At 39.6% G+C, this 16,697-nt stretch overlaps 1 protein-coding gene across 1 annotated transcript; it reads right to left on the bottom strand.

Moving 5' to 3' along the window:
* Window positions 1-5,668: 5,668 nt before the first annotated feature.
* On the bottom strand, window positions 5,669-15,750 carry zmat3 (zinc finger, matrin-type 3). Its single transcript, XM_053323036.1, has 6 exons — window positions 15,627-15,750; window positions 9,275-10,017; window positions 9,043-9,183; window positions 8,212-8,375; window positions 7,837-7,940; window positions 5,669-5,877 (listed from the first exon to the last, which is right to left on the bottom strand). Exons 1-6 carry the CDS (start codon window positions 15,748-15,750, stop codon window positions 5,669-5,671), a joined length of 1,485 nt encoding a protein of 494 aa, XP_053179011.1.
* Window positions 15,751-16,697: the final 947 nt, after the last annotated feature.

Raw genomic sequence — 16,697 nt, forward strand, 5'->3', positions numbered from 1 at the left:
TCCTCATTTTGGGTGGTCCCGCCGTTCTGGTGGTCATGGTCACCTCACAGGGATAAAATAATACAGGCCAGAGTTTGTTTCTCTGTCAAACTGATTCTCCATTCTCTGGGGTTAGGGCTTAGTTCATTTTAATCAATGTAGAAACACTGGTTGGAGTAACGGTAAGATTGGGTTGAGGTTTTAAGCCTCACAGAAGATGTTTGCTTCAATACAGAAACACACAACACAATGGGGAACACTATTCCTCATACTTAAGACGTCTTTTGTCTTCAACCAGAACTCCAACTTCAATGATTTAGATTCAACTTCGTCCAGAAATAAATAGATAATATAAGCACCCAACTATTAGCGACTGTTGGTCCATTTGTTTGTGCCAATCACATATTTAGTAGAAATTAAACTTGTGTCCTTGAACACTCCTCTTATCAGCAGCTGAAAATCTTGTTTTTTACTGACCTACAGTGGTTAAACTCCTCACTCTGCTGCAGTGATGTACAAGTTTCTCCAGTGTCAGCGCACCATGGCATCACTGTGTAGCTATAGGTGCAATAAAGCACACTTCTGTCTGCACACAAATTAGAAGTGAAACAGACTTAAAGCTTTCAACCACAGAGGGTAGTAAAACTGAACTTTACAGCCTGGTTTTTAAGTTACTCTGTAATGACAGCTACAGTCCAATCACTGCAATGATTTAAAAAAAGCACCAAACTCCTTTTAGTTTAGTCAAAATGAGAACAGTAGTGTCTGACTTCATTGCAGTGATTCTGTGTCAGACATATTAGCACAGGTTCCTACCTGACCTCGCAGTATTGCCCATCTACCCTGGTCTGATTAGTCCAACAGTGCAACACATGGACAAACACACAGTTACAAATATGATACACATCCATAACAGCTTCAACTTCTCACCTTGTAAACATTAGGATAAACATTATTATTATTGAGGCAAATAATGACAATGGTAGCAAAGTCTTCACTTAAACTAAACATCATATGGTAACATAATTGTCATTATAAACACCAGTGTCTCTTTTTTAATACTCAGTGCAAAATAATGATTCTTTCCGATGCCTCTTCATAGATACAGCACAGCAAATTATAATCATTTCCAACCTCATAAAAAACATTCGTGAACAGCATCTTCACTGTCATATTTTCTCTCTACAGTAGAAACATTTCAACAGATATTAAGTATGACATGCACAAAATAAACCGGGTACAATTTATACAGTGCAATATGTAAAACATCTCTGTCATTTACAACAAAGCACTGAAGCGAGTTCAACTTATAACTTTATGGTGCTGAAACACATCAGTGTTCAGTTAACAGCGTTGGTTAAAAACAGTGAAAGCAATAATTATCAGTATACTATAGCTATCGACCGTCATATTCTCTAACAAATAAACACAGAAACAGAATCGGTAGCCCAGGTATTTAAACTATTTCAACATGTTACCAGACTAAACAACAACTAAACAACCCTTTTTATCAACATTAATGTGATCAAATCCATTTTATAGCAGAGCAAAAGTGCTCTTTGATGACATATTAAGCCGGTTAATGACGACAAGGTCATGAAGATGCCTTTATTTACCACAGTGTCTCATGATCTGGTTGGCTTTTGACTGCTTAAAACATTAGTGTAACAACTGAAGATCGTCAGATGCAGAATAGTATTTCACTGCAACAAAGTCAATCCAAAAGTATCACTTAAAAAAACCAACTTAACAAGCAGTTTACCAGATATTTGATATGTTTTAGATCATTGACTACAAATTGTGTTACATCATTACAGACAATCCCATTACCACATTTTCTTGAATCAAGTCAAATTAATCAAATTATCTTGTTTATAAGGTTGTAGATATCAATCTATTTATTACACATCAGCTTCCCAAATAAGAAAAACTGTGAATAGAAACAATTAGATAGAAAGTCCTTTTTCACTCGGGATAGAGTGATATTTCTTGCAGTGTTCCTTTCAAGCTCATTCAAAGCAGGAAAGAGTCTTTGGTTCAACCTTTCAGTACATCTTTAAAAATACATGTAAATTTAATGTTGTGTAAGTCATCTTATGGCCTCCTGCGGTGTTCTGACTCACATGGTGACAACCAGTGTTCCCAGAAACAAAACCAGTCTACAACCACAATCTGCTATGATGGTTGTGTTATCTGGGTTAGAACAATGCTTTCCAACCTGGGACAAGATTATTTCAGAGCTAAGAAAAAAAAACGTCTCTAAATTTGTTGCTTTTTCCTTTTTAAATCCAGGATACTTTTCACCTTTTCTGGGCCTCTAATTAACTTATAAGGTTCCTATTGAGTTCAGTCCATCAGGCAACATCATACTAAACATGGCAATGAGATGTTGCCTCATTTTAATGGATCAGAAGCCAAACAGAGTGTGAACCACTGGTTTAGAGGGTCCAAAAATGACTGCACAGTGAAAAAAAGCAGGTTTATAGACTTTTTTGGATGATGCCTGTTAGGAGTCTGTTATTTCCCTCTAATCTACTCATGTGCTTCATTCCTTTACTGTGTATTATTTCATTTGATGAAAGTGTCTATGCAGTAGCTGTATCTGAGTGTAATTCTAGTTTTGAATCCAGGAGCCTGTAAACATAACAAAAGGTTATGTTACCTATGTAAGACAAAGCATGTTATTTCAAGGAGGAGGGGAGAAATGCTAATAACAGATAGCAATGCCATCTAAAGTAAAGAATTCATAAACTAGCTGTGTTGCACCCACAGCTCTGCTTTCATCAGCTTTGCTTTGTCCGTTTTGATTAAACTGTACAGCACAGTCGCCTATACTGAACCTGCGTCCCATTTTATTTACTCTGTTTGTCTCTCTCTCTCTCTCCCTCTCTCTCCCCCGTATTCAAATCTCTAAACACCACAGTACCTTGTCTTCACAGTGCTATTCTCCTGAGTGTCCTCATGTGTGCGATCAGGTGTGTGTTTGTGCTCTAGAGACAAGTGTAAGATGTGAACAGCTGCCTCTTCCCACAGCTAACTATGCCAAACCAGAGAGAAGGCCAGGATATTGCTTTCATTTCACTTTACAACACATGTAATTATGTGACCTGATCTGGCCTTTGACTGATTGAATTACATTTGAGTGTGTGTGTGTGTGTGTGTGCATCTGTGTGTGCACCGATTTAATGTAGGCAAAGCTGGGAAAGCAAATTTAAAGTCAAATAGAACTGGATACACAGTGGAAAATAAGCGAAAACACACGGGAAAAAAGGGAATCATTCATACTATATAACAAATAAGTGCAAATGAGTGTATTAAGATAGTATGAAGACCAAAGTCTGCATGCTCAGAAAAGTAAATCAATTAAATCCTTGTGAACTGAAAAGGTGAAAAATGTCAGCATCTCTGAATCTATCTGCAAAACCATTTTTACTGCTACATAAAATATTTGGATGTGGAAAAAGGACCAAAGAATTTGAGTAGCAAGAGTTTGAGTTTCACACAATAAATAGGTTGATTTTTTTTTTACCCTCTCAATGTCTTCTGTGATGCACCATTGATCACAGCGAACATTAAAGGCACAGTACACTCTTTTAGTCATTTTAAAGTATAACTGTAGAACTCCAAATGCCTTGTGACTGCACTGTGTTCAGCTCAGCGCCAAGACACCCGGGCACAGGAACAGAAAATCACATAAACACAAAATCTAATTTGATACCAATTACATAACTGATCTTTTCAAGATGAGATAAACACTGAAAAACAGCTGGACCTGGGTCATATGGGGTAAAAAAAACAAAAAAAAACAAAACAAAAATCTAATTTGTCTGCGAATCCAGATAAAAAACCATGTCACTCCTACTGCAGCCGTTTCACACTGCAGGAAAACCTGGTTACGTCCCCCTTTGGGATTCAAGATTGAGTGGGAGAATTGAATGATATGTCTTACAACCAGAAACCTTCACAAGGTCTGCACACTTTCATTTGCAATTTGCCATCTAATTAGAAGTTTGGAGTTAAATGCTTCCTGCTTGCACGCATCACAATACATTTCCGACGTGTTTGCACATTTTCGCCTCACAATGCCTGCTTGGCTGGCTGTCAGGGCAGAGATTCAGTCTGCCTCAAAAGGAAGTTTACAGAGACAACCACTCCTGGCATGCGGTCCTTCTGAACAGTCAAAATGATGAAACTAGCAGCTTTTAACTACACACTGTTACTCTACCAATGGACAAACAAACCACCCACAGTGGTATGGAGGGCTTTAACAGTAAAATCCACACACAAACATACAGTGCTGATAGGTAGACATTCAGTCAGTGCACACTTTGTACAAGATTCCTGATAATCATTAAATAGATTATGAATATTTACATTATACGATAGGCTAACATTAACCAAAGAATCAATAGTATTTGTGTATATTACTCTATATTTACATCTATAATGTAATTTGAGGATATTATTTACATAACATTTGTGTGGATTTACTACAGGAAGAGAGATGACACAGAATATAGAAAATCCCAATCATTAGATTGGTTTCCACTACATTGCCAAAATGGCTAGCCAAAGCTTACTCTTTAGCGTAATTCGCACTAAAGGCACAAACAAGGCTAGCCAGGGGTGTAGCCTTTAGCCTGATACAACAGATTCATGTAACACTGTTTCTACTAGATGATGGTGGTTGTGCTTTGTCTTCAGATCAGCAAATAGTGCTTCGGATTTTATTATCTGTATTAAGTTATAAAGATGTTGAATTCACTCTTTTGTGTCCTGCGTGGCTTTATAAGTGGCCCTGAAGTCCCTAATTCAGGGCCTGTAAAAATACATGTATGGCTGTTTCACAGACAAGATTTGAAAAGTCTTAAGCTAAAACTTTGTACTCAGTGATGATTATTTTGCTTAGGATGAGACTTGTACTGATCTAAAAGTATTTGGCTCTATATCTCTGTTCCTTACACTTCAACCACCAATTTTTGAACAACTTTCTGATCCCTCTCAATACTCAAACCCTCTGCATGATCTTCTACTTTTGTGTTATTGTGTCTCCTCTCTTTTCCTGTTCGCTCTATGTACACCAGTCTAATGCTCTCTTTTTAGCCTGAAAAAGCTCAAGATCTTCTAGCAGTTCATTTGTATTTACAGCTATCCTGAGTAATAATTTGTTCCATTAAAATCATTGGATGATAGTTGCTCAGAAACAGTGTAATAAAAGGTGATGGATCAAAAATGCAATTTAATACAAAAAGCAGACTTAGAGTTTTTATTTTGCTTTTAAAATCTTCTTAGGATTTTGGAAAAAATTAAAGTTGTATGCTAATATCCACCTTTCACTAAACAGCACAGATCCTGTGTTTTGCACACGTTACATCCTGCATTGCTTCCACTGACTGAATTTCAGAAAATGGGTAATACCCAGATCAAATAAATCCATCAAAAAGGCTTCATACGATGGAGCAATATGCCAAATATGAGGATTTAAATGTTTGATCCATATATCAAATGGATTGCAACAAGATCTTGAGGCCATCTGACTAATCTCTTCACTAAAAATGCCTCTAAAAAAGTATTTGCTTCCCTGCACTTTGGTCTTGTGCTGTCTCTTCGCCCTATTCTGTCCCCTTTCCTAGTCTGCTAGTCTTCATCTCCCCTCTCATCCACCCTCCTTCCTCCCTTCTGGTGTCTCTTAGCTGTAGCCCAGGTTCTCCATCTCGTTGCGGTATCTTAACTCGGATACTTTAGCTTTGTGCTGCTTGCTCTCCAGATGTTGCCTGAAGTCTGTTTCCTGTTCGGCCCCGCAGTTGCACATGGAGCAGTAGAACTGTCCGCTGGGGGTCACGCACATAGCTAAGTCCCTGGGGATGCGCTGCCTTGGTCTGGGGTTGTAATATGGCCCTTAGGGGAGAAACAGAGGGACATGAGAAAAGTTAGGAGAGGCGACAGATAAAGAGGCTGATTTATATCAGACTTAACAATCATGACAGCTGGATGGATACTATAATATAGTTAGTAATATTTAATAAGGTACAGTATTTGTCAATAATTAAAACTTTTCCTGTGAAGGCATGTTTAATAATATCACAACTATGTTTTACTACATTGTCATTCATTACATTTATGGGTGACCAGAGGAGGAGTGTATTATAAACATTTTTGTTCATAAATTGCTTATAAATGCTAAATAAAATGACTTAAAGTAAACTGTAACAAACTGTTTTTTATTATCAGTTATCCATCCAAAAATATTCTGATTACAAACATATTAAGCCAGCAAATGTTTGATATTTTTGTTTGATAAATAACCTACATACATTTATCGATTATTAAAATACATTGAACCACCAATCATTCTTCACACATCAAATTTCTGTCATACCCAAAATCACATTAGAAACAGATTCAAATATAGAGCAGCAGCATGCCCTGATGTATAACTGACAGGTGTGGTAAAGACACACAAAACCACTAAGTCATCTGGGATTACAATTAGGTGGATCAGTGGAAAAAATAAGAGCATCGCTTGTTTGTGTGAGTGTGTGTTAACACAGCAGAAAAACGAGATGAACATAAGGAGAGAGATAAAAAGACAGTGAGAAGGCAACCGCAGGAGAGAGTGCAGCTATTTTGGGGTTTGTCCATCAAGAAAACTGATTAAATCAGCAGAACGTTGTGGTGTGTGTGTGCGTGAGAGAGAGAGCGAGCGAGAGACAGAAATATTGTAAATGAGGGAGAGTCAGAGAGGAAGGGAATTGGCTTTACTGGATGATTTATGTTTTATCTTAAGCTAAGGAGCTAGTGTTTCTGTCTGTGGAGTAAAAGACAGCAAGGAAGAGATGGGTCTTTGACGTCAGTAGAAAGTCTGATGTTACTCTACTCTGTATCTGTTTTCACAAACACACAAAGCCGAGTGCAGGCGGTCACACCAACACACACAGGAAACATGGTGAAGTAAAAAAGAAGCTTTCAAACAAAATGTTGGCACATCCTGATTAGTATTCAGTCTGATGAAACATGGGTAAAATTTAATTTATAGAAATACAGTTGCCGATATTTTGGGAGTCTTGTGAGTCCTTCCAATAACTGGGTTGATGAGTATTTAGAGTCAGAAACTAAATCAAATGGCTGTATTTTGCGTACAGCACCATTGCTACAGCGAAGAAACAGGCTCGAAAGCTGTTCAGACTAATGTGTCTACTGGTAGAGTATGCTTCAATGAACCATTAAAATTGCAAGTTAAAATGTTATTATACTAATTATCCATATGTCACAGTCTATTTTTAGGAATAAAATGTTTCGTGTAGTGTGTTGACTGCATCTTTTTAGCCAGCTGCATCAGTTCATTTGCACTGATGTATTCTGACATCAGTGGATGGAAGAACTGCATATGATTTTTTTTTCTCTATTTGCCCCCAGGGTGTCCACTACAGCTCAGTCAGCTATTGGAGTTGAGAATTGCATTCTGGACAGCCAAGTAGACTTCCTAGCATATATAGGGCATTATAGATTATATCACACAGTATGAAACATCCTAGATGTGTGCCCAGTTGCACGCCATCCTGCACTTTCAGTTTCACAGTGGACTGATGCAGATGCTAGTGGAAAAGAAGCACTGGAGTGTGTCACAATTGAAGCATTACATTTTAGTATATGGCCTAATATGTCATATTTGTTGTGGTCATGATTTCAAGAAGTGTCCCACATATGTGGTCCGCTATATCTGCTGGCTATATCTGCTGGCTATATCTGCTGGCTATATCTTGTTTTTATTATTTTATTGCAGCTGCAAACAGATTCATATGTGATGAAAATTATACCGGTATTGCCCTTTAATTTAATCACTTTTTAATGTTTTACCTGGCATGGAGGGAGGTAGCTGTTGGCTACGACGATTTTTCACCAGTCTGTATTCACTGCCATCTTTCCTGTTTCTTCTTGGGGTTGCTTCACTACTGCCTTCCCTGAAACAACACATCAAAATCACATCAGTTTGGTCTAAAATGTGGGCAAAACACAACAAATATTTAACTTCTGTCTCCACAAGTTAAAGTGGATTTTTTACACTAAACTGCCCTCTTAAAGGTTTTAAGTCTGTCTTCCACATCCACCATCATTACTGGGTGCGGTTAGAACCCTTATTGCAGCTGTAACCACACCCGACATTGATGTCATGGGGTCCTGGACCTGTACATCATTGCAGCATGGTGCGCAGTTAAACCACAGAAGCCCTACATGTTGGTGTTCTGCTGAGCCTCAGCGAGCCGCAGTTTCTTGGCGTGGTTCTTGCCCTGGTAGTGGGCCTGTGCAACTGCCGGCGAGCTGAAGGAGGCATCACACAGCTTACAATAGTCGTTCTCTGTGGCCAAAATGACCCGTGTAGCCCCCTTATACAGTGCCTGCGGACACAGGACAAAGCAGTACAGTGTTTGTGGTGAGATGAGTCAGGGAGTAAACACTGAGAAAGGCAAGAAAGAAATGTTTAGGTCTGGTGGGAGAAAGAAAGGAATTCCTTGCACAACTAAACTAGAAAATATTCACTGATAAATGTTATTGATTCATGAAATAAATCTCAAATCATTTTACTTTTAGTTAAGGTCACATGCAAAAAGGGAAGTTTGTGCAACATTCTTTATATATTTACTTGCTAAACTGCTTTTATCCAAACTGTATAACAATGAGAAGACCATATGTATAGTAATAATGCTTCACCAATATAGTAAAATTGAAAATCTAGTATTAACATCTTGTTCATCTTGTCCTTTTTCAATATTTCTTCAGGACTTTCATAAATGGCACTGGCAAAAGAACACTGACAAAAGAAAGTAAGTACAGTAAGTGGATTTTTGTTTTTTTAAGCAGTATTCTTTCAGTACAAAAGTGCAGCTAGAATGAGTGAGCAGGGACAGAAATTCTTCAAAAGAATGACTGTGCACCTCTCTACCACCTCCTCAGAGGAATATAACCTCTATCAGCAGATTGTCCACTTTTGCAGTACTCCCACCTCCTCAACTAACACTTTATTTCTCGGTTGTTTGGTGCTGAAATGTTGAGTTTGTGCCTGACCTGCTTCCCAGTGTCACCGTCGGTGGACCCTGAGCCAAGGGCCGTCTGGCCATCCGCCTCGAGGGACTCTGGGATCCTGATGGCAGGCGGCTGTTGACTACCAGCGTAGAAATTTCTCAGCTTTTTGCTGTGGTTCTTCCCCTATAGGGAGGGATAGGAATATTTGTGTGTGTGTGTGTGCATGTATCTTAATGTTTTACATGCATGTGTGTGTATGCTTGATTCAACTAACCTGGTAGTGAGCCTGTGCCTGCTGAGCGGAGTTGAGGGTAACGTTGCAGAGTTTACAGTACAGCGGTTTACACAGTTCTTCCAGCCCCAGAGAGTCCTCCTGCTCCTCCATGCCCAGTGGAGAGCCCTCGTCCTGTGGCTGCTCGCTGGCTGGGGCTGCCTGACCCGGGAGAGGACCGGGTATGAGACCGGACACTGGGGCTGGGATGAGGACCGGTCCTGGGGGCCTTGGGGGTAGCTGTGAGTGGTCTGGGACTGGAGCGAGAGGGCAGGATAGGGGGCTTGGAGGGAGCGGGTATCTGCCAGCTCCGGGCGCCACTACAGGTGGGGGCATCAGTGCATGTGCAGGATTCAGAGGTGGAGGCCCCAATGGTTGTGTGAGGTCCATGGCTGAAGGCACCATTGCTTGTGTGTGGTCTATCGGTGGTGGCCCCAAGGTGTGTGCCATTGGTGGAGGCCCCAGTGGCTGTGGGGGAGCCATTGGAGGAGGGCCTAAACTGTGTGTGGGGGTAATAGGTGGAGGCCTTAAGGTGTGAGTAGCAGTGATTGGAGGGGGCCCAAGGGTCTGGGTGGGAGCCATAGTTGGGGGTCCAATTGCTTGAGCAGGGGCCATTGGTGGTGGGCCGAGAGGCTGTGTAGGCGCCATTGGTGGAGGTCCCAGCTGGTGCAGAGAGTCCATATGATGGAAAGGTTGATGTGGATGGCTGAAGAGACTGAGCGGAGGCTTTAACATGGTCTCAGGGCCTGGAGAAAGAGGAGGGTATGCAATATATATACAGTCAATATTACTTCTGAACACTTTTCTTCAAGAAAAGTTTACATCTTAATGGCAGTGAAGTCAGTGAACATTCAGTTCAGTTGCTGTTTCTATATTTTCTCTGAATTGCATGACAATCTTTATGCTTTAAGACTACATGGCCATAAAAGCTTGAAACACTGGTATGAGCATTAGTTGTATTCTATTTAAGGAAACTAGAAAGCAGTCATGAAGTACATACAAAAATAGAACCAACTCAGATTTTTTTACTGTGCATCTGGATCTGGGCCTGCATCAAAATACACACAATGATATACTATCACCACAGATATCTTAGGAATATAAGGGCTTAGTACACAGATGAATTCTGCAAGTTCTTAAGTGTGTCAGAAAAAACATTTTTCAGACCTGTCTAAATAGGCTATGTACCAAATTTGAGAGGAGAGGAGCAAAATATCAAAATGGCAGAAATCAGTTTATAAACAGCTATTCTGACTGAAGCAAGAAATCTAGGAAAATGAATCTTTAGTTTATGCCTGCACAGTTGAAAGGTTTATATAAATATAAATTGCATTGAAAGTTAGGCCATCATATCTCCAAATTTAATTAAAATTAATATACAGTATATGTATTTTTTTCATGCCAACAAAGAAAGAAACAAGAAACATAAAAGTATACAAAAATATAACATCCTCTGCAGATATATATGTGTGATATAAACTCGATTAGACTTGATGAATGCGTTCAATGTATACTGCGGATTTCAGAGGATACTGTCTATAAACAGATTTTGACATTCAGAAGCAACTCCAATGACCAATATAAAGTAACATTAAGAGAAGGCATGTACTTCTCGGAGCCCTGCGGCTGGAGATGTGTAGAGAGATGGGCGAATGGAAACACATTCTCAGACAGAGGAGCTTCACACTCCAGTGGGCATCAGAAAGATTAAGCTGAGCCTGCAGCGCCTGCAGTCATGCATACGGGACATTACATACACATGCACACACACACACACAAACAGAAACAGTGACAATAAATCCTCAAGCTTCTCTGATCAGAAGAGATCAGAGCCTGAAGTGTGACTGCTTGAATAGGTTGATACAGTGTGTGTGTGTGTGTGTGCATGGTAGGCATGAGTGTGTCTGTAAGAATAACACAAAGATAAGAGGAATGACACTGCACTGATTAGCATTTGTGTTTGTCTGTGCTGTGTTAATGCTCTATTTCAATGTGTGAGAGAGAGAGAGAGAGAGAGAGAGAGAGAGAGAGAGAGAGAGAGAGAGAGAGAGAGAGAGAGAGAGAGAGAGAGAGAGAGAGAGAGAGAGAGAGAGAGAGAGAGAATACATTGTTGGGTCAGTAATAGGTCAACAGCTGTGTCAAAACTCACTGTGCTGGAAGCTTTCATCTGGAATTCAATCGGACGCCCAATGACTGTGATTCATGGACCCAAAATAACACATCGGGGTGTTTGTGTTTCCGATTGCTGCTCGATGTCAGCGTGTCTGTCCAGTCTGCCTGTCTGTCACCTGGCCTGGCTGACCTCACGAGAAAGGTATGCTGGGTGAGGCACTGACCTTACTATAGTTCTCTCAACTGCAAGATGAGACTGTGACAGATTGTGTTGTCTATATGCAGCTTCGTACTACTCATCTGCATTAAATATCCCGCTCTTTGAAGCTTTTACATTTGCTGTTTTTTGAAGCTCTTTCTTAGAAAATATTGTGTGACTTCCTTAGCGGGAAGCGGCATCGATTTAATTGTAATAAACAGAGAGACCGGATTAGCATTAAGTAGACAGGCTAAGAAAAGCAGCTCTAACAGAACCTTAAGCTACATCAACAGAACATTTCGACACAGTTCAAGACACACTTTGACTGACATGTGACCTCTGAGAAAAGTACCACAGAAATGCCACAATTACACTGGCTTATGAGACCAAAAATAAAGACAAAATAGTTAAAAATATGGGTTTAATGTTTCAATGAACAAGAATCATTAAAATAAAATGAAATTAAATTTCAGATCAAAATGTGTAATTTCTTTTTCAGAAGCTCATGTTTTGCTGATGTTAAATCAGACCAGCCTGAAGTGCCAAGGTTAGACACCTCCTTAACACTTAAACAAACAGCATTGAGATCATTCAGAAGCAGATTCACTCACATTACACATGTATCATCAATCTCATGAGCCACAGCCTCACGGGAACCTTCGGACCCCTGAGACAGTCTGCACAGCGGTTCAGAAACCTTTCTATAACATCACTTACCGGCAGAAAAAACAACCGACCCTTTCAGCTTCACATGGTCCATTAAGCAGTTCAGAGGACACAACGTGCCAGCAAGCACACAATAAACATGAGTAGGTAACAGTAAGGTAAGGTGGAAGTTGTGCAAATGTGACATTATCACGGTAAATGGTAAATGGACTGTATTTAGATAGCACCTTTCTAGTCTTAACAACCACTCAAAGCACTTTGCAATACAAGCCAACATTCACCCATTCACACACACACACACACACACACACACACACACACACACACACTGATGGCAGAGGCTGTCATGCAAGGTGCCAATCTGCTCACCAGGAGCTTCGTAGTGTTTCCTCTCCAAAGTGCCCCAAAATGTTTCTAACAATCAAATTGCTGTAGCTGTTGGTATTTTCACTTTTCACAGATGCCAGAGCAAATGAGCAATAATTGCTGCATTTTATTGACACTACACTGCCTATCCTGACTTAGTCATGATTATGTTTAAGTGTTTCAATAGCAGTGATGACTGTAAGTGTGTCCCCCCCCCCCCCCCTTTCCTTTTTATTATGTATTATGTGTATTATTATGTATGTGCCAATCTGCTCTTATTATGATTATGATAAAAGCATGCATTATGAGCGATGCCTCTTCATCTGATTTGGTCTGAAGAAAAATTAAGCTTAATTATGATTATCACTTTTTCTAGCAGATGTGAAAATCTTTCAGTGAGGGGACAATAATTGCCAGCGATCTGAGCAAAACATGTCTTTAATATCTAGTAGAAAGCCAAGAAGCTGCTACGTAGCTGTATTGCATTTAGTTACAAATAGCTCTATGCACACAATGTGGTGAGGGAAACTATCGGTAAATATTCCTTTCTATGATGTGATAAAAAACTGGATCCTCACACAAGAACATCGCAGCTGAGCAAATACTGTAGCTTTAATTATACCACTGCACATGCAATAAAAGAAAAGGCTGGTGCTTGACTAAATCTGTTAGTTTGACATTACTAAGAGATATAGGGTTGCTACTAACAATTACTTTCATTATTGATTAATCTGTTAATTATTTTCTCCATTAACTGATTCATTGTTTGGTTCATAGTCCACAATCCAAACACGTTCAGTTTATTATCATAGAAATACTAAAGTAATATAGTATTTCAAATTTAAGAAGATCTAGATCATTTTAGTCAATTAATCAGCTCTACAAGGGTGTCAGAAAACCACAATTACTTGGATGTTACTCTGCTCTAGTTTTAATCTACTGAAAGCATGCACTGAATGTAGATAGGCCAAGGTCAGTTTTGTCCTCTTCCTCAGATACCCAGATCCATGCCCACAAAGTCCTGCCTACAGTGGTGAAGCACATGTACACGCACGTTGCCGCAGAGTCAAAAAACCTTTGTTGTTTTGCATTCTATGTTTTGAAAAAAAAAAGACACAATCAACTTTGCAAGTCAAAATCAAGCTCATGTAATGTTGCTCTGAAACTGGAGGAGGCTGGTGATCGGTAGATTTACAACTCAGACACGCTCGATATAAAATCTAAGAATACTTTTCTAACAAGTCTCTGAAGAATCAAAACGAACGCCTGCAGCACATTTTCTCAACTTGAAACTACGTCAGAAGTTACTTCATCCCTTGTCAGATTTTTTTGCTTGACTCAAGTGTTCTTGGTTTTCCTGTGACACACACACACACACACACACACACACACACTAACACACACACTAACACACACACACAAACGCCCCGTCCTGTCCTGCAGCCTGATAATCTCATTGCGTCCACTGAGAATCTCTAAATAGGCCAAGTGTTCATTTTCTCCAGAGCTTCTCTTGCTGTACTGTGTTGTGTCACATCAATTATGGAGCGATGAGAAGCACGTGTCTTCTGCACTTATTCCATCAGCTTCACTGGCCATTGGATGAGCGTAGAAATACGTTATGGTGTACTTTGCGCTTCACGTACTGCGCTGTCACAGTTAAATCTCGGATCTTCATTTATATCTCAATGTCACCAAATGTTCAAACGGTGCTCCTCTGCTGCTGATCATATTAATGGAGCTCTCTTTCATCATGGGATTAACTTGATTTATTAGCATAAAGTATGTGGTATTCCACTTCAAAAACTCTGAGCACTATTCACCTGGAACCCATGCATTAGGCTGCTATTTCTTGATAGATTAGTAACTATCCACTCTTCCATTTATAGGTAACAATTAGCAGGTCTCAACTCATGTTCATTATTCTGAGCAAATAGATGCCTCACAGGGAAAGCAGTTTTTTCCCCCTATTGTTGATTGATTTATTGATTTTTAAAGAATGCATTTCATAAATATTAATAGACAAAAGCTCATCCCGTCCAAAACTGTGTCTTACAATTGTTGTTTTAAGCTGACAAAAAGTAAGAAAATCAAGAAGTATTCAGTTCATAATTAAAAGGCAGAGAGAGGCACACAGATCCTCATGAGTTAGAAGCTTAATTCAACAAATGTTTGTTATTTCCTACTTTCTAAATGAGCTAAATGATTAATCGATAGATTTTCTATTGACTCACAAACTGATTAATCAGCAACTTTTTCAGCACTATACATGTATTTACAGTTCTTTACAGTAACTTTCAGTCATTTTCAAACTAAGACTTCATTCAGTGTACACTATTTTATCATGACTGAAATCTGAGGGATATATCATGAGGTGACTGTATCAGGGTCATGCTGTAAATATGGATCACCTTGCTACACAACACATACTGGCCTCAAGTCCTTAAAAACCCCTGGCATCGACTGTGCAGGCGCAATGAAGAAGGAACACTTGCAGCAGAATTGCTCCATGTCACCATCAGCTGTGCATATTGACCAGAGAAGCAGAATGAACAAACCACTTGATTGACTGCCATACTCGAGAGATGAAAGGGAACATTGCATTGAGACTGCACACTGCTTCAAATTACAGTCAGACATCAGCTCAACCCAGGAGTCTCCCAGGAGCAGCTATACAGAGCTTCTACACAATATAAGATACCACTAGAGTTAAATCGACAACCTCAGCTTTTGGCATCGCAGCATCCAAATGCTTCCTAAGCTGCACAGAATGGTGGCTGGTGCACCCCTTTACATGACATTATGATGATGAGGATGATGATGTGGATGATGATGATGATGTGGATGATGATGATGATGACAGAAGCACTGGGGCAACCGGCTTCAACATCCAATTTCCTCTCTACTTAGTGCAGATGTCTCTGGTTTTTCTCCATCCCTGCACATTAGCGCACAATAAAAACCTGCAGACAGTCACTCAGGGGGGAACCTGTATGGAAAGCCTCTCCTTACCTGGCAAACGGGGGAGATAATGGCTGCTGTCACCGTAGCTGACAGGCGGCGAAGTGTAATTTCTGCAGTACTCTGCACTCTGGTAGTACGCTGCATCCCCGTGCTTCAGCTGTAGCGCCATCATTGCAGTCACATCCCTTTGCCAACTTCTTCTCTCCAATAAACCGGGCGGCCGGGCAGGATGACAGTCCCAACCACACGCTCAGACACCGCGGTGCGCACAGGAGGGGTGATCGCCAGAGGACAGCGAAATGAGGAGAGTGGCAAACAGCAACTAAACACGCTCACCCCCAAATTATAAACATATATCCTTCCTTTTTTATATTTAATATGAATAAAATTGTTATCAGCGAAGGATTTTTATTTTTTTTAAAGAGATAAACGCTGCTGAGGTTTCTCCGGCGTCCCTACCCCTCCTCGTTGGTACAGTCCATTTCCGATGCCACCGCTGCTGATTTGCATGGGTGGCAATCATGACACATTGTATAAATATGTTACACCTCACTCCGGTCACCCGTGTTGGCTATTTATGATAAATCTACTGGGAAAACAGCCGGTCTTGCTCTGTTATGCAAATGCTACTAAATATATTGGCAAATGAGATAAAAGGCTTTAGGATTAGGATTAGACATGGGGACTTACATTAATAAAATGCTATATTATTTATTATAATACCAATACTACAATACTACAACTAAAAATTAAAATTTTTAAATAAATAATAATGATAATAATAATAATTTTAATAATAGTACTATTAGTAGTAGTGGTAGTAGAAGAAGATGAAGTAGGCTAGTAGTTGTAACAATTTCTATAATATTAGGTATATTTTATTGCATTATCTTTACTGTATGTTATTTGACATAGCCTACCACATTACAAGATTGTATTTTTCTATTTCATACAAGATACATGTATGTATTACTGATAAAGTTAAGTATAAAGTGCACTCTTCTTCTTCTTCTTCTTCTTCTACTTCTCATAATTATAATATAGTGTTTAATCTGTACATATTGTAAATATAACAATGCTATACATATTTGCATATATTTTATTTGGCCTGGTATTTAT

The sequence above is a fragment of the Scomber japonicus genome, chromosome 7, assembly GCF_027409825.1.
Source record: "Scomber japonicus isolate fScoJap1 chromosome 7, fScoJap1.pri, whole genome shotgun sequence".
Classification (NCBI taxonomy): domain Eukaryota; kingdom Metazoa; phylum Chordata; class Actinopteri; order Scombriformes; family Scombridae; genus Scomber; species Scomber japonicus.

Excerpts from the sequence above, each read along its gene's own strand:
- zmat3 (XM_053323036.1), bottom strand. The coding sequence starts at position 15,750 with ATGATGGCGCTACAGCTGAAGCACGGGGATGCAGCGTACTACCAGAGT. Across the intron at positions 8,376-9,042 it reads ACGGTGACACTGGGAAGCAG|GCACTGTATAAGGGGGCTAC; the intron begins GTCAGGCACAAA and ends CTGTGTCCGCAG. Across the intron at positions 5,878-7,836 it reads GCTACCTCCCTCCATGCCAG|GGCCATATTACAACCCCAGA; the intron begins GTAAAACATTAA and ends TTCTCCCCTAAG.